This window comes from Hydra vulgaris, chromosome 09 (genome assembly GCF_038396675.1).
Source record: "Hydra vulgaris chromosome 09, alternate assembly HydraT2T_AEP".
In the NCBI taxonomy this organism is placed as follows: Eukaryota; Metazoa; Cnidaria; class Hydrozoa; order Anthoathecata; family Hydridae; genus Hydra; species Hydra vulgaris.
The window spans coordinates 52,089,773-52,116,180 of NC_088928.1; the positions used below are offsets into that span (position 1 = coordinate 52,089,773).

Consider the following 26,408-nt stretch of genomic DNA (forward strand, 5'->3'; position numbering starts at 1 on the left):
GCTAACAGAACATAGTTAAAATGTGCAATAAATGTGACCCGTACCAAATTGTTTAGTGGTCCATTCAGTACTTTTGATTGTACTGAATGGACCGGCCCTTGTACTGAATGGACCACAAAATAAGCCTTTTTTTATAAATAAGATAAATATCTATATTTTTAAAACTATGGTAGATAAATTAATTTATAAGGAAAGATTGATATTTTAACTAACTATCCTTGTATATTGAATACTATTTTGGAAGTTGTAAGCCAGTGCGCAAACAGAACATAGTTAAAATATACTATAAATGTGACTCATACCAAACTATTTAGTGGTCCATTTACTGCCCTTGCACTGAATGGACTAGCATTTTAGTTGATTTATTTAATGAATAGCAAGTTACACTATGCAAAGTAATTAGGGTGATAAATGGAGCTTAAAAACAAGAAAACGGTATGTTGAGACATTGATATTTCTGACAAAAAAATTAAAATAAGTTGAATTACTTAATACAATTTTAGAACAATCAGATAGTCAAAGTACAATAGTCACAAACATATTGGCTGGCATTATCTGCACTTGTGCAAGCTTTATGTGCCCAGCTTGCACACTGTCTGCAACGGTACCACACTTCGTTGTCTTGACCCATTTCTTCACATATAGCACAAAAATCATTATTTGATATAATACCTTCACAAATATTTAAACAATCTTTAACACCGTTGTCACTTCTTTCAACACAAATATCATCAGCCTCATCATTATTATGTCATTAATGGAAACTTCAGAGATTTAGAGTTATTTGATTTCTTTTTTGGTTTCCTTTGGCGTTTATTTGTACTATCTCTTTGTTTTTCAGAAAGGTTTTGTTTTTTTAAATTTCGCTGAAGTTGTTGATTTCGAAGAGCCTCTTTAATTGGAGTATCAGTTAGAATCGAAGAGGAGAGCTTTTTACGAGCACCTTTAGATTTTTCTAAACGAGCTTTTGCAGAAGGATAAGGGCGTATACTTTCTACATTCAGGGTATTGCTTACATTTTTGTTGTCTTTAACATTTCTATTTATTTCTATTAAAACTGTATTGATGTTGAGTGTTTCAGGATTGGATTTGTTTATTTCTACTGAAACTGAATTGATGTTAAGTGTTTCAGGATTGGATTTGTTTATTTCAACTGAAACTGGATTGATGTTGAATGATTCAGGATTGGATCTGTTTATTTCTACTGAAACTGGATCGATGTTGAGTGCTTCAGAATTAGGTTTATTAATTTCTATTGAAACTGGAATAATGTTGAGTCTTTCAGGATTGGGTCTGTTTGTAACCTGAGATAAGAAAAAATCCTCATCCTTCCATCGATCAGGTTGAAATGGACTTATACCAGATGCTGAAAAACCACTAATGATGTTAGCTGGCATTGATACTTTTGCCCAAGCCTTTCCAGAAATTTCTGCAATGTCATAGATCGAGACAGTTTTTCCTGGATGTGATACTAACCAGCTATCAATTTCACGATTATAATGGCATTTGAATGGTCCATAAACTGCTATATCTAGTGGTTGCAGTTTGTGTGATGTATGGGGTGGGATTGTCAAAACAATTACACCATTATCTGATGATAAGTCAATGAAGTTAATGGACATATGTGTCTCATGATTATCTAGTATCAATAGCACAGGGTTTGCCTTAGATGGTCGAACACTTTTTTTAAAATGATTAAACCACTCCATAAACGTTGATTCCACCATCCACCCAGATTTGTTGGCAGTGCCAACAGAACCAGGAATTGAATTTCGCAGAAAATAATCTTTAAAATAAACACGTGGAAAAATGTAGAATGGTGTTATCGATGATCCACTTGCATTTATTGCATTGCACATTGTTACCAAGATACCTCGTTCTGCACTTGTAACAGACGCAACTTGCCGCTCTCCTCTCTTTGCTAAAACATGCTCTGGCACTTGTACAGTAGTAACACCAGTCTCATCAACATTCCATATATCATTCAGTGAAAACTTGTATTTAATCAAAACTTTACGCAGATTATTATAAAATATTTCGACATTATGTTTGTTGAATGCTGACATTCGACCAATAGATGTTGCCTCTGGTTTTCTTATAACCAGTTCTGGATGACGCTTTAAAAATGCTCTAAACCAATCTACACCAGCATGTTTCTTTGTTTCCCAAGGTTTAGCAGAACCTAGACGGGAATGTGGTAATTTCTTCTCAAGTTTGAGAGCATATTCAAACGTTAGTGCTCTTAGCTTAATTGGACTTAAACCATATCCCATTTTTGCAGAAACTAAACAATATTGAACCAGCTCGTGTTCCTCTGATACTGAAAAAATTTTCATAGAACTGTTACTATATGGAACACACTGCAATTTATTTAAACCGTCTGGTGATAGTTGAGCTTCTTTAATTCTCCTTTTAAGAGTTGAACGTTTGACTCCAAATATCTCAACAGCTTTTCTTTCAGATAAAGTTTTTGTCAAAACATTCTCAACTGCTTGGATCATATTAATGGGATCCCAATCACCTTTTACTGCTGTTACTTTACGATGTCTCATAATTGTTCTGAAATGAATAAAACTTGCTTATAACCGCATTATAAAAAAAAATCATCAGTGCTATTATATATATATATATATATATATATATATATATATATATATATATATATATATATATATATATATATATATATATATATGTATATATATATATATAATAGTAGTGTGTGCTATATTAGTATTATATATATATATATATATATATATATATATATATATATTTATATATATATATATATATATATATATATATATATATATATATATATATATATATATATATATATATATATACATATAACATAGACAAAATTCTATATTTTATAAAAGTTTGAATGTAGAATAATTTGTATACGATGATCAACAAGCTTAAGCGATATAAATAGAATAAATAATTTGCAATATTTAAACATTGCAATTTAAACAATTGCACTTAAACTAAGAATAATTAATTATTATTGGTTTTATTATTTTGTTTTTTATATTATTGTAGAAGCTACTGATAATTTGATATACAAGATATTTTCTATTACAAGAAACTTAGACATTTGATTAAGTCTCATTACATTCGTAATGTTTCTCGATGTTTTTTAAAAATTTTGATACTCAATTTTTTTACTTATCCTTACTTCTTGTTCGTAATAATTATCCTTCATTCAATCTAAGAAGTTAAATAATAACAACATAAATAATTTAATATATCGTAATAATATTACGACATATCAAATTATTCAAATAATGAAATAAACTGCAGATTAAATTATTACCAAGGTATGTAAATAAGTAGTATGCTAAAGTCTTTATTTTTTTATTTCCTAGTTCACACTTCCATTGTTTGTTTAAATTAAAAAATTTTGTATTTTGTTTTAGTAAGTAACATACTGAAGCGCCATAAATACTCTTACAGAAAGATGAACCGGTCCATTCAGTACCATCAATGGTGGTTCATCCAGTACACTTATTAAAATGCACATATTACCCATTTAATTAAAGCAATCAGTAAATCATATAACCTTCAACCTAATGTTATACAAAGTAAAAAATATATATCTATAACATCATTATTAATCATAGTTAACTTTACCTTAAAAATTTATTGTAAATTGAAATAAATTGAAAAGATAAAAAATTACTTTTGAGTTAAAAAAAATACAAAATAGAAATATAAATGCATTATTACGAATAAAGTTAAACAAAAAATACTAAAGAGACTTTGGGTATATAAAATGTATATGCAATGAAAAAAAAGTAATTTACCGCTTGTTAAGTTCTTATTTTTCAAATTGTCCATTCAGTACAAGGTCCATTCAGTACCACTCTCCCCTACTCATAAAAAGTGAGTTTATCTACTAAACAAAGATACTTTAAAGAAAAGCCAGAGTTGATTAAAAAGCATTTTTTTATGTGATTAAAATTTTGTATAAGAAATGCAACTTTGAAATTAATTTATGTTGAAATTAGCGGTTTGTCCGGCTTTAAAATATTAAGTTGTTTCTCCCGAATATTTCTTAAATTATACGTTTGTTTTGAAATATTGAACTGATATCGAGCTGATTACTGTACCCTGGTATAACGATATGATTATTTAATTGTCTATTCATTCAGCAACGTTACCTATAAAAATTTATATAGCGTTACCTATAAAAATTTATATACCTATAAAAATTTATATACGATATTTAAAGTTTGAAAAATGCAGGACTGCGTTTTAAAATGGCGTTTAAAAATTTAAAAATATGCTTTTTTTTAATTTAAAATTTTAACATTATTAAAAGTTTAAAATTATGTTTGTTTTTTCAAGCATATGAACTACTAACTGCAGAAAGGGAACAAGCCCACAAAATTCAAAAATTAACTTTTTCACATAAATCAAAATGGGAAGACACACCATTTACTGCTAAAAGGGATAAACCTACCATCATTTTTGTAGGCATGGTATCAGTTTGAATTTTGCGTTTACCGTAGAAAGGAGACACATTCAGGACTTGTTCCCTTTCTGCGGTCAATATTAGTAACATAAAAATAATAACATTTTGCTTGTGACTTACAAATTTCTTTGTTAAAAATGAGTTGTTCAGATGAAGTTGACAATCTGAATACTGGCTAATAACTATTGTCCATTCAAGAAAATCAACCAACTAAATAAATAACGTTCTTAAGTTGTGCATTTTTATTTTATTATAAAACAATAAAATAGCATTATTAGTGTTGCTTAAATAAAGCACTTTTTATGATTTTATCAGGCCTTTTTAAAGGGATCATGTTCATGTTCATAGATATCATGTTTCAGACCCCTACTAACTGTTGAATAACTAGGAAAAAATTGAAAACCACAAGTTTGAAAATAAAGGGTCGAAAATGCGGTTAACGATTCATTTTTTTTAAATATATTTTTAAGTTAAAGCCTTTTTAGTGTTGAATTCAATATGTAGTGCGTATCGAATGTCATATTAAAAAAACCTTATATCTCGTATACGTCCGTCTATATTAAACTATCAACCTGAATTCAATGGTTTTTCCGAAATTCGTCAGACGAGAAGTTCACTAAATTGGAGCCATTTTTACTGCTCAGCGCATTAAAAAAAAAAAGTGAAAAATTTTTTTAAAGCTTTAAAAAAACTTCAAATCAAATCTTGTTATTTAATACAATTTAAATTTTTTCAAGTCAAAAACTCCACGTGATTTTTCAAGTAAAAAGGTAAACATGATTAGTCAGTTTAAAAGGTCCATGTGATTTAAACATTCCATACGACTTAAAACTTAATTGTTTAAAGTAAAAACGCAAAGTTTAAAACAAAAACACAATTTGCGCAAAAAATAAATAAAGCAAAAAAATCATGACAAAACATGTAATCTATTGCAATGTTTTTCATACATAACAATACAATACATACTTTACATCAACTACCGTTAGTTATTATATATTTAATTACCGTAATAATGACGCTATGAATTTTGTTGCAAGACTATTAAGTATCGTTTAAAATAGTGGGCGGTTTTAAATAACATTTCCATTTTAAAAAAAGTTGTTCGCCGAGGATTGCTTAAAAGAGAAATGACGTCTGAAACTAAATTAACTCAAAACCATCAAAGATTCTTAAAAGTGCAAGCGTTGTCTTTTAAGAACAAACTTAAAAATATTTATACGAAATAGCGAGTAAATAATAAGTTCTTTGAAGTAATCCGCCTATAGAAACATAATGGTCTAAGTGGTATTATCCGTATAAAGCAGTTATATAGATATAGTTTCTTCTTAACAAGTCTTAATAAAAAAAAGCAAGACTGAGATATTACAGTAAATACATTTTTTATAGTCATTGATGTTAAAATTATAGATCAAAGTTGTTTACGAAGAAAGAACACTTTATTTCAACAATATACTTGTATTTAAATGGCACCGTAAAATTACAAACTGCCGTGAATTTTAGCACGTTGTAGTATTATTTTCTCAAAGTCTTAGATCATAAAAGCTATCTATCAGCCAAACAACTTATGAAGATACTTATAATAAGTTACAAAAACATCTGCTTCTTAAAAACATGTTTTTAATAGATAAGAGCGGGCAAGATAATGAAGATGCTGAAACGAAACGTCCTTTAAGAAGAAGTTGTAGCACTCCATTGCAAACAATGAAAAACAGAGGAAAGCCTGAGAATTCAGAAGCCAGTTTTAAAAAAATTAATGAAAATGTCATAAAAACAACTCAGTATTTTAAACGTAACGAAGTATCAATAAGCCCAAATTCAAGGCGAAGGAAAGGTAACAACAATGTATTCACTTCTGATATATATAATCAGCAGTTAGAAAATATAAATAAACCAAACAGAATAAAAAACGACAACGTTAATCATTATTCTATGCCTTTGACCAAAAAAGACATAATAAAATCAAATAAAGAAAATATTCGTAAAACCATATCTGCCGTTCCCTTGCAGCACCTAAAGCAGCAGAGGCAAGAGTTTGATAGCTCAAATCCAAGAATAGACAATCTGCATACGTTACATAAACTAAATCTATTATCACAAGATTGTCTTAAAGAAATAACTCAATGTATAGTATATGAGGTTTTAGTTAAAGAAGATGTCAATAGCAAACCCGGTACGTTTCTTTGCAAGGAAGTTTCTACAAATATAAGAGACAAACTTAAATCTTTAATTAAGAATGAAAGGAAAATAGTTGTGACAACCTACATTTGCCCAAGAACTGAACACTTATTATCCGGGATTCACGTCTCCATAAAGTGTCAAACGATTTGTGGAAAAGACGAGTGCTTGACGTGTGCATTTGAAATAAATAATTTAGTCATTTGGGTTACAATTTTAGTAGCAGATTATTGAAACAAACTTTCTTGAAAAGAGTCTCTTCTGGTTATCTTTTTAAAAATAATGCAAATTTCTCTTTACAATTGTTTTATCCCATTATTTTTGCATTACTCAAATATTGACTTTCGTATAAGCAAATATGTTCGTTTTACTGTAGACGATGTAAAAATAAAAATTTACAAGGGTCAACCAAAAGGCACAAAAAACATAAAGTATAACAAAAATAAACGTATTTTTTTGTTAATGAAGTAATTAATACAAACTAGATAATCGCATAATCAAACGAATATTTAAAAACAAATTTAATATAAAGAGTAGGAACTTTTACGACGTTTAAGTTTACTTCAAGGTTGTTGTTTTTTTAAACAAAGCAAAAGTACACAATTTTGAGACAATGAAAAAACTACCAGAAATCAGATTATAAAAATTTTTTTAATATAATTTTATTGCCCCCTTGCTGGGATCTTTTGGTAATAAGATCAAAATTTGTTTCGAGTAGAATAAACTCCGCGTTTAAAATGTTAAAAATATCTTTTGCATAAATTTTGGCATAACGAAACCATGGGAAAAAAAAAATTAAATGCAAGCATTACGTTTTATCGCTTTTTTTTCAAAAAAAAAAACAACTTAATTTTAAATAATCTACATCTCTTATCTCCTGCGGAATATCATTAATTGGAAAACGTAACCTAACGGAATATTAATAATCGAAAAACATAACCTGCGGAAAGTGCCTCTGACGTACTCTCTTGGAATATGTTTTGAAACTTATATTATAGTATTTTTGTTATTAACTGCATAAACTAAAAAATATAATAAAATTTGTTTTAGATGTTTACAAATTATACTATTATATATTAGATTGACTGGTAGAGAAAAATTGTTTTTAGCTATTTGTTTTATTTTGGCTTATATACGGACATACTGACGTATATCCATTAAATTTAACTTCGAATTGAGGCCATTCTATTTTTGTTGAATATGTATATATGTATATGGTTTATGTCAATTATGTACCATAGTAAAAAATATTATTGCAAAAGAGTTTTTTTGCTAAGAAATATTTGGTAACTTATTTTTAAATTTGTGTTTAAAATTGAAAAAACAATTATAATAAATGTTTTGAAACGCGAAAATAAATTTCTGCAAAATACTCAAAATTCTTTTTTCACAAAAATTAATTACATAAATATGTTTTCTGCAAAAATTTTCCTTACGCTATTTAACATATTCCTGTATGATATTTCATATATTACCTCGAGACATGTAAGGGTTTTTTTATTCTATATAGTTAATGATATAAACAGTACATTAAACATTTTTTTAAAGCATGGAACAGTTTTTTTAAGAACGCAATAAATAATGCTGTTTATCAGGCGGACCTTCGGAGACTTAATTTATTTTAAGCTGCTTTTAACCGGCCGCGCTTAGCTCAAAATACCGTAGTCTAACAAGTTAAGGTGAGATATTTATTCCACATCAATATATTGAATTTCTATTGAGCAATCTATTGAACGACTGTAAGTACAAACTGTCATATGTGCAAATGGCGTAAGTGCAAACTGGCGTAAATGCGAACTTGCATAAGTGCAAATCAGTTGCAAAAACTGGCACAAGTGCAAAATGGCATAAGTGCGCCAAAAGAACTTAAAACTATTGGCATAAGTGCGATTTGGCATAAGTGCAAACTGTCATAAGTGCGAAGCAGTTGTGACAGATTGCACTTATGCCAATTCGCACTTAAATTGGCATAAGTGCGAATCGACATAAATGCGAACTGGCATAAGTGAGAAATGCCAACTGGGTGAATTGGCATTTTGCACTTATGCCAGTTCGCATTTATGTCAATATTTTCAATTTTATTCGGCGCACTTATGTCAATTTGCACTTATACCAGTTCGCACTTATGAAAGTTTTTACAACGCTTCGCACTTATGCCAGTCCACACTTATGAAATTCGCGCTTATTCAGTCTCCCGTTTTAAAAGTTGTTTTTGTAAAGCTTTTTGATCTATTAGCAACCATTCACCAGTTCAAGTTGCAAATTAAACTATGTTTTTTTGAACATAGTTAAATTATAAGTTTACGTTTGTGTGCTGATTTGTAAACATTCCGAAACTCCTTTTCATTTCCACTGATTACATTTCAAGCATTAAGAATAGTTTTTGTTGGCTTTTTTTATTTTTTATAAATAACTATATAAAAACAAATATAAGTTTTTGTTGGCTTTTTTTTATTTTTTATAAATAACTATATAAAAACAAATATAAGTTTTTGTTGAATTTTTTTTATTTTTTATAAATAACTATATAAAAACAAATATAAGTTTTTGTTGAATTTTTTTTATTTTTTATAAATAACTATATAAAAACAAATATAAGTTTTTGTTGAATTTTTTTTATTTTTTATAAATAACTATATAAAAACAAATATATGTTTTTGTTGAATTTTTTTTATTTTTTATAAATAACTATATAAAAACAAATATAAGTTTTTGTTGAATTTTTTTTATTTTTTATAAATAACTATATAAAAACAAATATAAGTTTTTGTTGAATTTTTTTTATTTTTTATAAATAACTATATAAAAACAAATATAAGTTTTTGTTGGCTTTTTTTTATTTTTTATAAATAACTATATAAAAACAAATATATGTTTTTGTTGAATTTGTTTTTTTTTTTATAAATAACTATATAAAAACAAATATAAGTTTTTGTTGCTATTATATTAAAGCCATTGGCAATATTCGACTGATTTGAAACAGTACGAAAAATAAACTCTTCATTATTTTTATTTTAAATTGCTTATTTTCATGTTTATGTGTTTTGTTTTAATAATTTTCCATTTTAAAAATGAAATATTTATTATTTGTTTTAAATGTTTTAAAAATGCTTTAAAGAGATTTTTATTTTAATTGGTTTTTTATTATTATTGAAATACAATGAAGTTTTTTAAAAACTAAAATGAAGGTAATATTCGACAATTAATAAATAATTAACAAAATAATAATCCCTGTGTCTATTTCCTTATTCGAATATTATGAGATAAATAAATCTAATTTTCTTTTTAAGAGTCTTCTTATGGTAATTGGCTTTTTCCTCTTTTTTTTTTTTTTTTTTTTTTATTCATTCAATAGAAGACTTTCAATAGAAGACTATTTTAAATATTTTTTTTGTTAATTCAAAAAAGATCAAAAAATCGTATTAACCTGTGAAATACCTTAAGGTTCTATTTTAGGATATTATTGTTTTTACTTCATATAAATGACTTTAAAAGTATTAAATCTTATTTGTTGATGACTCTAATCTGTTTAACTCTTATAATGGTTTTTAAGTTCTTTTTAAAACATCTAACTAAATTTTTCTAAATAATGCATCAATAAAAAAAGTATACTTTCCCTGGTAAAAGAAACAGAATCAGTTAAATAAATACGAAATATATACCAAATTTAATAGTTATCGTTATACACTTTATTTGGAATTTTCTTTTTATATTTTGAATGAATAATCTTGTTTTGACTAAAACTGCAAGTTAAAGAATTTTAAGGCATCAAAACGCTATATACTTAAAATGTACTTTGATATATCAGATTTTAAGTATCTTTTTAGAAAACAATTTAAAAGTTTCAAATTAAATAGTTTACATTTAAAATCATCATAAAACCACTATTTTCAGTCTTTTTTGAAACTTAAATTTATTAGTTTATTGAAAAAGCTTTAATACTTTTTTTTCAGCATTTTTGCTTCCAACTAGGCAACAAGCAACTACTATTAAAATTGGAAGTTATTGGAAGAGAAAAGATAAAGCTTTTAGAGCAAAATAACAATTGACAGACGACTTAAAAGATTGCAAATTATATGAATCAGGAAAGCAAGGTGAAGGAAAAAAACTAGATAAATAAGAGTTTTTAGAGCATTTAGGAACAGTCACTGAAAAAAGATGAGACTTAATTGAATGGCGAGTAACACAAGAATGAATTTTAGTAGATGGCACAAGAGACCCTAGCTCTTTAGAGCAGTGCTCATTATAGTATTTATAAAAAAAAAAGAATGAAAAGCAATATTACGACAATATGAAAATGGTTGGAGGTTGGCTGCAAGAACAGGTTCAACTATGTTTACAATGCGTTTTTGCACCTTATCTAAAAGAAAAAGGGCATCATTGAAAGATCCGCGCCAAGCATGGCAACAGTATTCAATATAACAACGGATTTGAGATTTATGTAGTATAGATAAAGAATCGAATCCAGAGTAACAAAGTGTCAAGCACGAGATTTACACAACGGTAATTGGGCAAGTCAGATCGCTCCTCAGAATTTTTTTAAATATAGAAAGCAGATGACCCTTTCCAGCAGGCTAGAAAACAAGACTCTGATAAGTATAGACGACAGCTCCGTAGAACACTTCTACGAAACTATAACAAGTATGTTGTCCGGATCACAAGCTGTAGAAAAGTCTAAGCAAGAAACCACTTTAGATACAAAAGCTGGAATGATACGAATGTAAACCTGTTTGTTGGCTATGTCAGGTAAAACGCAACTAGTAGAATCAAGAGATGATATTTCTTTGTTAACAATTCAGCTTTGTCTTTAGGTGAGGTGACAAAGTCTGAACCATACAAGAAAGATAGAATAACAGATTTTCTGTTATCATTGATACTGTTAAAAATCCTTTAGATGTCACGAGAACGTAATTTTTGTGATGAAATACAAGATTTCATGACCGGAAAATAGCGGGCTTTAAACAAAACCTTTTTACAATGGTTTCTAGCAATAGTAAAAGACGTCTGTTTTCTGGAGAATTATTTTGCTGATATATATGGAAGTAATAGTTTCGATTGGAAATTACAGCAGCTTAATGTGAGAAAAACCATAGTGGGTCTCGACAAATCCAAGTCAATAGCTTGACTTGGATTTTTCGAGAGGGAATAAAAGATTATATGCAAGCTTGAACCCAGGAAGTTATGTAAGAAACACGTTCGCCAGCAGAAAGACCAAAGATTTCTGCTTAAGGGCCATCACAAAGAAAATTACAGAAAGAGTAGTTAGTTGTAAGAGGTACAATGATTGGGGGATTTTAATGATAAAGAAGAATGAGGTAATAGTTTTAGAGAGATCAAACCATGATCAGAAGCACCTAAGGGTGAATGTAGAGAAACTGAGCACTGACTAGGATCAGAAACAAGACATAAGTCGAGTAGATAAGATAAATGATTCGGGTTGTCTGCAAATGAAGTTGGAAAGTTGACTATTTGAGCTAAAGATTGAGATAAGCAAAAGTTGTGGAATTTAACGCCTGCAAAGTCACTGACACTTGAGACAAGCCATTCAGTGTGATGAGCGTTAAAGTTACCAGGAACAACAATATAGGCTGATGGATAAAGAGAGAGGGCTTGGTCAATTTGATCAGATATAACATCAAAAAGAGAGTGCTTGAGATGAAAAAGAACAATATAGAACAAAGAGAAAGACAATAGAGTAAAGTGGTGCTAAACGAAAGCACATAAAAGAATAGTCTGTGGATTTAAAACTAGTTTCCCGACAAATAGGTGAATTCTTACGAATGTAAATGCTCAGTTCAAGCATGTGACTATCGGAGTCTTTACCAATTAAAGGAAGATAACCATCAACACTAAAATCAAAAGATGAGACAGCTGAACTCAAATTAGTCTCACAAATAGCAAGTAGGTCTGGTAAACTTTGCAAGAGATAAGACTTAACAGAAGAAAAGTTACTTTGAAGACCACGAACATTAATGAATGATAGGTTTAGAGAACTTGGTGGTGACAATGGTTTTTTATGTTTTAAAGTTTTTGGTACTTTAATTATTTTTAAATTTGTTAACGAACTTGACTCAAAGCATAGACAGTACACAATACATTGTTTAATAGCCCAAACAATTGCCTCATTACTATTAATAAGACCTAAGTGGTAACATAGGGCTCTAAATGTAGTCTTTACAATGCACACCAAAAGAACAAACAGGGACACCATCCATGCGCAACAGGGCACTGTTAATACTATTTTAGTTACTCTTGTTGCTTTGTTTATAGATGGGATAAGGTTATATTCGTGAAGATAAGGTTATATTCGAGAAGAATATCAATAAATGATTTTGCATCACTATTGCTAATACTATTTTGTTATATTTTTTTAGTTGTAATTTTAACAAACGAAAAATAAATAAATGAAAAACAAACTATATAAAATATAAATGCTAAAAATCAATGTTAAAGTAATGTCAAAAAGATATTATTTCAAAATTAGTTTTATAAATAAGTTTTTGTATTTTTTTAAATAAACAATATTGTGCTTAGTTCGTTCCCCTATAAATAAAAAAAGAAATAGTTTTTTGTAATTTTATTTTATTAGATGTTCAAAATAATGTCCATCATTATCTATACAAAGTTGCATCCTTTCAAGCCATTTGTCAAACTTTTTTTATACTCTTTTTTGGGTATACTTTGAAGTAGCTTCGTTATGCGAGTTTTTTGACTTTCATTAAGACTTTTTTTATATCAAGTCGAATAGCCAATAATTGTTTCTGAAAAGGACTAAATTTTCCTTACATGCCTCAACTCTATGCTTGTGATTTTTATCGGTTAACTCGTGGGTATCCAACGTGATGTTAATTTTCTTTTTTTAAGTGCGTTGTGAATGATTTCGTTGATTGTAAAATGATTAATCGATGTCAGGGCTTCAATTATATCATATGTTGCATTATTATTGAAATGTGATTTTCCTCAATAATGGCTTGCACGCGTTCAATATTCTCAGCTGTATACGTGGTTTGAAGGTGCCCTGAGCGAGGATCATCTTCGAGACTCTCTCTACCATCTTTAAATAAAGTAGCCCACTTGGCAACTGTACTATATTTTGGAGCTTGGTCACCATGAACTAAAACCAATTCATCGGTTATGGCTTGTGGTGAAACTCCAAGCAGAGAACGGGTTTTAATATATGCTCGATATTCAAATTTTTCCATTTTTAAATTTTTTCTTTTAAACATATATAATAAAATTTAAAAAACTTTTTAATAAACATTTAAAATATTTCAACAAGTATTTAAAATATTTATAATTAAACGCAGTTTAAAATGATATATAAACATTTAATTATTTCCAGTGTCATTGTATCTTTATAGATGAAGTTCTATGAACTTCTCTAACGACTTAAATAAAAAAACTTTTTTTTTTCTCTATTTTTACATAATACTTTGTAGTATTAGAGATATGTAGCAAAAACGACAGATAACCAATCTCACTCAGAACTTTACATCCTTAAATTATTAATTAATTTTAAAATTTGTTTTCATAAGCAGCTTTGAATCTAAGAAAGAACATTTCTCGACCCAATAAAAAAACTTTAACAAGTAAAATAGCAAAGGTTAAAGCAGTTTTGATTTTTTTTGTTTGTTATTATTACCCGAATAGCAAACAATATTGTTTATATACTTTACATACTGGCAACAATATTGCGCCAATATAGTTTGCTGCTCAGTTGTTGTTATTATTACTATTATTATTATTATAACTATTATTATTAGAATAGAGAGAAAATTGTATAAACTTGAAAACAAAACAATATAAAGTAAACAGTTTCAACAAATAGAAAATCGACCTTGTTATATAACAATAAATACCGGACGTTATTTAAATCAATTTATTTGATTAAAAAACATGTTGATAATACACATATCAGGAACACATCGATATAAAACAAATCTGCAATAAAACGCGGTCTATAATAAATGTACGAGCACGTTGATAATGAACGCATAGGTGATAAACGTATTGATGTTAAACTTGTCTGTTATATAATTTTATAACAAATGTATATAGTAAAACTAATTAAAGCATCCATAAACTAAGATAATCTATAAGTATCCAAAATAACTTCGGTATCAAAAATTGTTTGCAACCAAAAGTTTATAGTTTAAAATTTAAATGAAATAAATAAAACTTAAAACTAATAAAAACAAGACATTAAGGATTTGCATTTGATTGCATATCTAAAACTATAGAATTAATGCTTTTCAACCATTTCTCTATTTCCTCCTCCGACTCTTTAATTGAGACTTCCCCGAATGTCTCTTTTTTTGATTCATTTTGGTCATTGTTGCTGTTTAGAATAACATTGTGGCTATTTATATCACTTTCAAGTCTCCTATGCCTAACGCAAATTTTATTTTTATCATTTATGTTGACTTGATAATTAGTGTTTATTATAACATTTAGCTTGCTTTCGTCACATTTTGGAAATAAGTCTGATTCAATGTAGTTCTCCAATTCCATTTTTGTACGAGTATTACTAACACTTTCAAATGAATCGTTCAAATGTTTTTGAGTTATCGAATTATCAAAAAAGAAACTTTTATTAGTGGGTCCAGAAAACGTTTTTACCAGAGCCTCTTTTTTAGTTAAATCATTTTGATGGTGTTTGCGGCGTTGTTGTAAAGATTTTAATACATTTTTTTTATTCATTTTAATTTTATAACTTTCTTCCAAATTTTTTATTTTAGAAGCTTCTTCTAATCTTTTCACCTCTTCGAATTTTTCAAGAATTTTGCTTTTCGTTTGCACGACAGTATTTTTGAGAAAATTGCTGCACTCAATCAGTATGGTATCCAAGTCTCGTTGAATGGCTTCAGATCGTAACTGAAGAGAATTTTGTTTTTCTAGTGTTGCTAACTTATTCTTGCCAATCATTTTATTCATAATCATGGTGTCTTTGTTCCAACATTTTTATTTTTTCTTAAACAATTTATATGCGGAAATCTGGAGTTGATTGTTTACGCGAACGAATAAAACTTGATAATTATTTTCGTTAATGAGCTATAAACTTAAAACTTGCAATAACAGCATTTTTTTTATTGCTTTTGATAACAACTACAAAGCGTGCGCGTCAATCAATAACAAAACGTAATTTTAATAAAACGATTTTTAATTAATAAAAAAACACCAATTCTCAATACTCTCACGCCTTTTAAATAATCATAAAATATTGTTAAAATCTTATTGAATAATTTTAAAAATATTCAAAGAAAGAAATTACTGCTTATCAAATCAGAAATCTTTTATGTCCATAAGCAAAGCAATTGTGCTTCTTAAAAACTATGTACCTTTTTATTTAATAAAATTAAATTCCTACAATTTGACAATTGTCAACAAACCAGCATTTATTGGCTCCATTACCTCTGAAAAATTTCAAGTTTTTTTTTATGCCCATAAGTTGCAGTCATGAAAAACTTCCCATGAAGCTAGTAGTAAAATAAATATTGCTTAAAATAAATTTGGTTTCTTTTGTTTAGTATTTTTATTCTTACTAATATCGTGATAATTCGCTAAAAAATTTGAAGTAAAATCAATTTCTTTTCAATTATTGGCTACTTGTCCTTCTTTTACCGCTTTATGGAATTGGTAAAAGTTGCGGTTATTTGTGCTGATCCTCTTTTGAATGCCAGCAATAATAGATGATATACTGATGAGAAGTTTAGGTAGTTTATGATATCCAATCAAAAGTTTAATAAAATGAACAATCCGCGCAACATAAAGTTATCTTAAAAATTATTTGTGATAGAAACAAAATTGTTTAAACACCTTCATAATTTTAACCCCAAAAAATTATAAATATAAACGTTAAGTAAAGGGGTTATTAGTGGTAAACTATTGATCTTTAATAAGTTATGCTATTTCCCGTACTTTTCTTTTTCCTTTTTTTTTCAACTTTTTTTATTAAGTAAAAAATACGCAAGAAAATTTATATTTTATTGAACCATTGTCAGCATTTTTACATATTTTTGAAAACTTTTTCAATCATTTTGGCAAACAATTTTAACAAACCACATCGAAGTATATTGAATATATATATATATATATATATATAAATATATATATATAAATATTTAAAATAAAAAAATACGACGTTTTAAGGGACTTTAAGTTTCATGCCACTCGGAGGTGTGTTATATCTACAATAGAGCTGTATTATATCTGTATTATATCAGAACAGAGCTGTTTTATATCTAACATAATACAACACAACTCTCTCTCTTTCTCTCTCTCTCTCTCTCTCTCTCTCTCTCTCTCTCTCTCTCTCTATATATATATATATATATATATATATATATATATATATATATGTATATATATATATATATATATATATATATATATATATATATATATATATATATATATATATGTATATATATATATATATATATATATATATATATATATATATATATATATATATATATATATATATATATATATATATATATATATATATAATATATATATGTATATTCGGGTAATCAATTGTTTGCAATTCTTTGCTCTCCAGTTGTTTTTGTATACTAATGAAATCAAATATTCAAAGAAACCTTCAATTGGGCGACACTGAGGCAAATTTGTCTGACTGCGGTTTTTTGGTATATATGGGATGTTTTGACTCTCCGAGAAGACTTGTGTTTTTTTGGCTTAACACAATGATGCTTTATCCGGCCAAATAAAGTAATTGCCATCTGAATGATATTTCTGAAGAAATGGAATCAATATTTTCTTCAAACATTGATTTTGATATACTTCTTGATTAAAAGCCAAACCACTTTGCTTAAACAATGGCTTGGAAGTTCCCCTCTCATATATGGCAATATACAGCATCACTTTCTGCTCAAACTTGTGTTTATATTTGTATTTTACTTTTGTAGGTGTTGTAGAACTTTTATTTGCATAATATCGATCATTTCCTAAAACTTGTGTTTTGGAGAGGGGAAGTAACATTTTCCAAGGTAATTTGGGGTTATCCAGTGGCATAGAATTATTCTCATTTTTTAGTTATCACCCGTTATATATATATATATATATATATATATATATATATATATATATATATATATATATATATATATATATATATATATATATATATATATATATATATATATATATATATGTAGTAACATTACATTGTAATGTAAATCTGTGTATAGATTTATTCACCGAACTGCATTTTTTACCATATGGTAGGATGAGGTAATGTTGGTCTAAGAAGTTATGTGGGTCTAATAACATTTATCAGGTTTTCAGAAGAAAGTTTTTAGGAAGAAACTTTTTTTTTCTGCATCTCATAGGTGATTTAAATGGCTCTCTAAATTTTAACTTTATTCGAAATGTTGCATTCATATATAGAGAGATTATAAAATATCTTAAACTTCAGAAAAAAGGGTATTAAATAAATGGTCTAATACATAGAAAATGTTTCAACTGGAAAAAATTTTACCAGTTAATTAGATTCAATTAGTTTTGAGACGGAATGATGTAAAGCTTTTTTGTAATAAGCAACTTTTTTGGGTGGGGTAATGTGGATCTATATGTCAGTATGTTTGTGCCGTTAAGAATCTAATGCTTATGCAATAATATATACCTTTAAAATGAAAATTAGTATAAATTAGAAGTCTGACTATGTTTCTAGATTCATTTTTCTGTAGTCATGTTGCTATGGATTCCTTTAGATGATCATTAAGATGATCATTAAAGATGTAGTGATATTATGTTTTCAATTAAAACTAGTAGATAACGCAGCGTAGCAGTGTTGAAAGATTGCACATTGAATTTTCTTTATACAAACATGTCGTTATTGTAGGATAATGAATTTCTAATGTATAAATTTTGGATAATATTCTACTAAGCTTTTGCTTTAAATTCTTTCTTAAACATGATTTCATCTTTGGCTTTAATAAGTAGTTCGACTTTTAAATTTGACTTTTAAATACTCAATTTGAAGAATTATGACTTATTGGAGTAGTAATTGGAGTTATACTATGAAGAAATATGATTTATTCTATATAAAAAAACTTGTAAAAAAACTATGGAAATTGAACCACGAGATGATTCGCATTTCTCAAAAAGTGGCTAACAGAGAAAATATTCATTTTTCATTTCTGATTTAGCGCTTTGAACGAGTTCTTTTGCGTTTAAAACATCTATTAAAGTTCTATTATGATTAAACTTTTAATCAAATAATTTAAATATAAAAAATACGGTGGCCGGTTCTAGACAAGAATTCAGGAAAGCCTTTCTAGGAAAGAAACATGAAAATTCTTGCTATGATAAAAAACATGATTACTTTTTAGGATAGAATAATTTAAGGATAGAAAAGAAGAAAGAAATACGTATATCCTTTCTGGCAAAGAAAAATGAAAAACTTGCTAGCAAAGACTTTTTTAGGATAGAAATCGCACAAGTAAAAGTCATTTTCTTTCTAGCAAAGAAAATTGGAAAAACGTACTAGCAAAGAAATTTTAGAAAAGAATAAAAATAAAGATATAAATACAAAGATGTAAATGCAAAGATGTAAATAAAGATAAAAGATAGTCAATAAATTTCATTTAAATGAATTCATTCCGTTGGATTCCTCTTACTACCCATTCACGCATATGTGTATAAAATCCTTGTTGTGATTCATTACGAGATGTTAAAAGAATATTTGATATTTCCATTTCCATATCCCCCGTTGTTGCTGGTCTTGGAATAATTCTATTGTATCTATTTTTTATTACCCCAAAAAGCTCTTCAATGGGATTAAGTTGCGGACTATAGGGTGGGAGAAAGTGAACAACATACATTCCATTTTGAATTGCAGAAGTTACAATAGCTGAATGATGAAATTGAGCATTATCCATAATGATAATATACCTTCGATTATTTAGGGCTGGAATCAATGAATTTTCAATCCATTCTTTCGTACTGACAGCATCAAAAGATCCTACTTTCATTTGAAATGATATAATACCTTCTACGGAAATAGCACATATAAGGCTTATATTTCTTCCCCTTTGTGTTGGTACAGTGATATAAGGTGTACTCCCACTTAATGCATATCCATGATGTCTTGATTGATGAAGGTTAAAACCGGTTTCATCAATAAAAATTATATCATTATCATTAATAGAAGAAACATGAGTACAATATAGAAATCTCTGTCCTATAACCATCGCTGAGTTTCTTGCAGCCACAATTGGTTTTAATCTCTTTCTAGTGTAACCCATATTTTTTAATTCTCTCTTAATAGTTGTTGTGGAGCATTTATTTTCTTCGGATATTAATTCACCCATATCTATCGCTGTAAGGGAATTATTTGTCGATACAAACAGTTCAATTTCTCTTCTACGGTCAGTATTAATCTTCGCAACAGGTCCACGTTTTTTTGGTTTAGCATCGGGATTATTTGAAAGTTTCATTACCCAATTTTGGACTATTCTTAAAGAAAGCCTAGTAGCTTGTGAAATATCAACGTTTTTTTTCTTTATTAGCTACCATCCTCATTATTGTTTCAATGCTTTCAATAGTTGCTTTCTTAAAAGAAGCACGACCATTGATTTGCCTCTCTAACTCAACTATTTCATTAAAATTTGATTCTTGATTATATGTATTTGAATCTGTCATAACTTGTTATTTTTATTCTTTAAAATATTTAAACTTTATTCTACTTTAGAACTTGTAGTTTAAGCAATTAATGCTTATTTAAAAAGTTCTTTTGTAATATTTTTTAAAGATAATATTTTGAGAAATTATATTGTTGAAATATGAAAATAATTTTGGACGCGGCGAAAATAACTGTGGACGCGACGAAAATAATTATGAATGTGACGAAAATAATTATGGACGCGACGAAAATAATTATGGACGCGACGAAAATAACTTTGTTATTTTCGTCGTTACCCTAACCCTAACCCTGAAAAAAACTTACCCACAAGCAATCTAATTCCTTATATATATGATTTTTACTGTAACTAAAAGACACGTGATAATACGTATTAATTAAAAATTAATTTGTGAATTCATTCATTCATCAAATTGCGATATTTTACGCATTAATTTAAAATAATTCGCAAACAAATTTTAATTGCACCTTCTAACATCGCGTGCAATCCTGTCCGCTGCCTCTATGCTATCTTTCTATAATGAGTACTTCTTCTATCTTTCACTCTAACATATCTTCGTTCTTCCTAAAACCACTTTACTCTTGGTCCGTTGAGCAGGTTGTGACGCTCCTTTTGGAGCCGAACTTGTCTTTGCGGTCCTTGGTAATGTGGCCTCTATGTGGCAATTAGCCGGAGGAGGATAAACCACAGTACCAATTTGCGAATTCAACGCGTCACAAATTTATTTTATTTTACGTTTCCTTACGTCTATCTTCCCTTATAACATTTTCAGGTTACATTACGTATTGTAACGTAAACGAGATTCGTTACGTTACGTGCAAAATGTCCGTTATTTTTACGTAACCGAGACGAAAGATTTTACGTAACGATACGTAAAATTGTAACGTAACAATACGTGCAAAATGTCCGTTATTTTTACGTAACTGAGACGTAAGTTTTTACGTAATGATACGTAACATTGTAACGTAACGTTACGTGCAAAAATATAATTTTTACGTATCCGAGATGTAACGTATAACGTATTAATACGTAACATTTTGACCTAATAAGACGTGATCATGATCACCTGCGGCGACTTTCAAATTAGCGATATTTAATTATTATCTTGTATGCGAATAAAAAACTAATCATTGTCCTTCGTTATTGCTGCAATTTACTCTCATAGCCTATTATAATATAGACTAATAAGAATGTAACATCGTCTAGGGAGTCAGGAGTAGAGTAATTCATATCACACAATGTATATCACATAAAAACTAAAATCAAAAACTAAGTACTAAATATATCCTCATAATATTCATATTGTTGTTTATTTCTCTCCTCCGGCGTCTGCCTTGTAGAGATATTAATAATGAATACAATGGCATTAATTACAAGACGGTCCACTGTTCCACTACTAAGTCAAATATAAAACTCACAAGAGTTAAATACTTAATATAAAAAAATGAAGACCTCACATGCACAAAAAAAAAGAAACGAAAATGAAATAAAATCAAAAAAAAAAACAAAAAAAAAAAAAAAAAAAAACAACAAGAAAAACATGAAAAGCAAGATTCGAAAATAATCGAAAAAGTTCCAAAAATAATCTGGGCATTTTAGTTTAGAAAAAGATTGTTGTTTATATCTATTTTAATTTTGTTATCTTCGCTCCAGATTTTTTCACATTGTAAAAGAAAAAACTCTTTACTGTTTGATATTTTTGAAATTTCGAATTCTTCATACAAAATCTTTTTGATTTTGTTTTGGAATTCCTCTAACAAACTCACTTTAGCAAACATCGACTTTTCATGGAACGACCTCATTCTATTACAATATAATTTATATAAAAGTTCGTTAAGAATTAAATTTCCAATATAAAAACTATTTACAGGTGTTAAAGGAAAAAGTAAAGTTTTGAATGTATTTTTAAGAGGTGGATGATGTGGATAGATTTTATGAATAAGAGCGAGTGTGTATTTTATGAGTGGTTGTGCTTTTTCACATCTAAACATCATATGGGGAAGGTTTTCCGTTTTTTTCAAACATTGAGGGCAGAGATCGTCTGTTACAAAGCCTCTTTTTTTAAAAATCGAGTTGGTTGGAATTGCAAAGTGTATTAGTTTGTATTTAATTTCGTCTGCTTTATTGTTGATGTTACTTTTGTGGATGTAGTTAAATAATTGGGACCAGTCTTTTGTTGTTATGTTTCTCATGCTATATTTATAGTAGTCTGCCCATCTGTAAAATTTTCCTGTTAGGTTTATTTCTGCATCATTTTTGGAGATAGTGTATACATTTTTTGGTTTGAGGTTTATAAATTTGAGAGAGGGTGAGTTTTTTAGATAATTAGATGTTAGTGCTTTGTTGTGGTCGTAATTTTGGCTTTGAGAATTTATGAGGTGTTTCCATTTCGGTGGTAGTGAATTTATTATTTTTGTTAGAAGGTGTTGCTTTATACCGAGGAGTTGACTCTCTAGAAAGCCGTTAGCAATTACTTTTGAAATGTCGCCTATCTTGATTATGCTGTTGTTTGTGGATTCTGATGATGGTTTAAGGATTTTACGCTCGTGTCTTATATATGGATTGTAGAATATGGGTTGGTTTAGTACTTCCTCGATGGTAAGATTTTTGTGGTTGTTGAATTTTCTAAAGAGATGACTCCACGTTTTTATTGTTTGACGGTAGTAGGGGGGTAGAGTTTTTAATGAGTTTGAAGAATGCGTGGTGAGAAATATAAGATTTCCTTGATTTGCATGTCGGTAATTATTAAAAATATGAAGGGCTGAATCTTTCCACGCTCCCTGTTTGCTGTCATCAAAATATTTGGAAATCCAACTTAGTTGAATCGATTGCAGTTTTTTTTTCACGTCGATAATGTTTAAACCGCCTTTATTGATTGGGAGTTTGGAAATTTGTTTAAGTGTTTTTATGGAGCTATTATTCCAGAGGAAGTTGTCGATTTTTCGTTCTAATAGTTTTATGGTTTTGTCACATGGTATAGGTAGGGTGAAAGCAAGATGCCATAGGCCACTTAGTAGTGTTTGGTTGATTATTAGAGCTTTTCCTTTAATCGATAATTTAAGTCTTTCCCACTTTTCTATCTTTTTGTCCAATTTTTCTATGCTCTCGTTCCATTGTCGGTTGATATATTGATTAGAATTAGAGAAATTAACACCTAGACTCTTAAGAGTAGTATCATGCCATACGAAATTTAGAAAACTTTCTTATATTATAGATCTGTTTCGTCCAAGCCATAGACCTTGGCATTTGGAAATGTTCAACTTTGTTCCTGTACCTCGTTTGTATATGTTTAGAGCGTTGCCTAAAGCTATTATTGAGTTGTCAGTCGATAAGAAAAAGACAGTGTCATCCGCATATTGTTGCAGTTTAGTTTCTTTATTGTCGATTGTGATTCCTTTAATTTCTGGATTTCTCCTAATAAATTCTGCAAAAACCTCTGCCTATTATATATAGTATCATGGAAAGGGGACATCCTTGCCTAACTCCTCTGTATATATTTATTTTGTTTGATAAATAACCGTTTATTTTAAGATATGCACTGATGTCATAATATAATGTTTTAATTACATTGATAAAGACAACACTAAAACCAAATTTAAATAAGCAATCATATAAGAAATTCCTGTCCACACGGTCAAAGGCTTTTGTTTGGTCTATTGACACAATGACATAATATTGACATAATATTTGATAGTAACGAAAACTTTATTGTAATATAATTTTAATATCATTTACGGCATAAAAATTGTCAAAATTCACATTATATACACGTTTTTGCTTGTGGGATTATAAAAACAATGGAAGTGTTACGCTGATTAAATAAAAAAAATTTAAAAACGTTTTATTCAGGCCCGGTTCTAACAGTTTTCTATGTGTAGGCGAGATGCAAATTTGCCGCCGCAAAAATTAAAAATGCAATAATTTCCAATTTGAAGGAAAATAGAAAAACACTGAAAATCAAACTTTAATATATTTTTATTTTATTACGAAAAATTACACAAAAACAAAGTAAATAAAAAAAACTGAATTTATACAAAAATAAAAAACAAAACAAATTCCATTCATGAAAAAATAAAAAACATCTTACAGCAAAAGCAAAGTACAGTGTCTTTCGTAATGGAGTACACCAACCAAGTGCGTTTAATTTTATCGCCATTAGACATTCGGCGATAAAAATGAAAGCTTGAAAATTTTCTACCTTGTTCATCTTCGGGAAATAAAGACGGCAATTTTTGAATTGGACCATACTTCATCAGCAATGCTTTAAATTTACCATCTATTATAGGCCATTTTGCCGGATCATTAAAATTAAGAGGCAAATCTTTATTGGTTTTGGGGTCTTCACCACTTTGATCTTCATTGTTTTCATTTTGTCCTATATCATCGACGTTCTGTACAACAACTTCACTTAAATTGGAGATAAATTCCACTTCATCAACATTTTCTGGTTCTTTAGCAGTTATATCATTTCCAGAATTTCTATATTCATTAACACTAACACTATCCGCATATTCTATTTCTCCACCGCTTTCGATTTCAATTTCAACTTCATTTTGGTTTGAAGTTGAAGCTACTATAGGTGCCAGTGCTTTTTCGCTTGATGACCTGCTCAAAAAGTGCAACAAAGCATTCTTCTGTTTAGCAGAATTTGCTTCACGTTGAAGCCTAATTTTCTTGTATTGTGACCCAGACCCAGACAAGCGCTGTCTCTTACCACGGTCCATTATATTGTATCGTTTAAAGAATTTAAACTTAAAAAAAATATAGCATTATATAGCAAAATAATATAGCATATATAGCATTATATAGCAAAAAATATAGCAAAAAAATACATATTTATAATATAAATATAGCATTATATAGCAAAAAATATAGCAAAAAAATACATATTTATATATATATATATATATATATATATATATATATATATATATATATATATATATATATATATATATATATATATATATATATATATATATACGGACCCGTAACGTGAAAATTTTTAGAAAAAAAGCAGATTATAATAGTAAATATAAATTTTTCATAATTTTGCATTTAAAAGTTGTTTGAAATAAAGAGAATATGCAAACAAAGGGGGATCGATCGCACCTGATTACCCTCCTCCCTCCTCCTCATATATATTTCAAATTTCATATAAAAATTATTAATGACGATTAGAAAAAAGCATTTTTATTCAGAAGTTTATTATAACGAAATAAATAATTAACATAGTAATAATATAATCTGTGTACATTTTGCCTTTAACTACTGTCTTTGGTAATCGAACTATCATCGTTGCAAATATCATCAAAGGCGTTACTGTCAGAATTATCATTACCAATAGATTCAGGTGCAATACTAGCCTTCTTTGGTGCCCGACTAGGTATGCCTATTATTGCGCGTTTTGCATGCATTGATTACTGCGCGTTTTGCATGCATTGGCATTCGTTATAATTGATCCCCGAGCACCTATGCCACCTTATGGAGATTAATGCGTTTTTGCAATCTTTGCTGCAGAGAATCTTTAAAATATAAAAATAAAATCTACATCTTTAAAGGAATAGAATCGATAAAAAAAAACAATAAAAAAAAAACATTTATCCAATTACATAACTATTGAAATCACATTAGCACAACAGTAAAACTTTTTTTGACAAAATAAATAAATTTAGCGGCAAAACACCTCGAATAATGCCCCAAATTGTCCCCAAGTTATTTGACTTTGAGCGCAACGTAAATCTCAATATTTTGTAAAAAAAAAAAAAATGCTAATGTGATTATAATGGTCCAATTTCTTTTTTAGATTGTTGTGTATTCTGGTTTTTTCGTATTTGTTGTTTAAAATAAAATAAAGTTTTGCAAAATTTAGTCAAAAAAATAAAACTTTATTGCGTATTTGCCCATAGTTATTTTTTTCCTAAATCTTTTTTTTTTATCTTAAACAACATTTGTGAAAAAACCGGAATACATAACAATCTAAAAAAAATTTGGGTCATTATCACATAAGAAATTTTGTTTTCAGAAAATATTTAGCGCATTTTTCGGGGTTTTTTGCTGCTTGAGCACAAGGTAAATGTCAA

The 26,408-nt window shown here is 28.4% G+C and overlaps 1 protein-coding gene across 1 annotated transcript; it reads right to left on the minus strand.

Moving 5' to 3' along the window:
• Nucleotides 1–482: 482 nt before the first annotated feature.
• On the minus strand, nucleotides 483–3,501 carry LOC136084857 (uncharacterized). Its single transcript, XM_065806023.1, has 2 exons — nucleotides 3,323–3,501; nucleotides 483–2,559 (listed from the first exon to the last, which is right to left on the minus strand). The coding sequence occupies exon 2, from the start codon at nucleotides 2,550–2,552 to the stop codon at nucleotides 747–749; it is 1,806 nt and encodes a 601-aa protein (XP_065662095.1). The 5' UTR covers nucleotides 2,553–2,559; nucleotides 3,323–3,501; the 3' UTR covers nucleotides 483–746.
• Between the last annotated feature and the right edge of the window lie 22,907 nt (nucleotides 3,502–26,408).

Bases quoted from the DNA above. Each gene is read 5' to 3' on its own strand.
- LOC136084857 (XM_065806023.1), bottom strand. From the start codon at position 2,552: ATGAGACATCGTAAAGTAACAGCAGTAAAAGGTGATTGGGATCCCATT.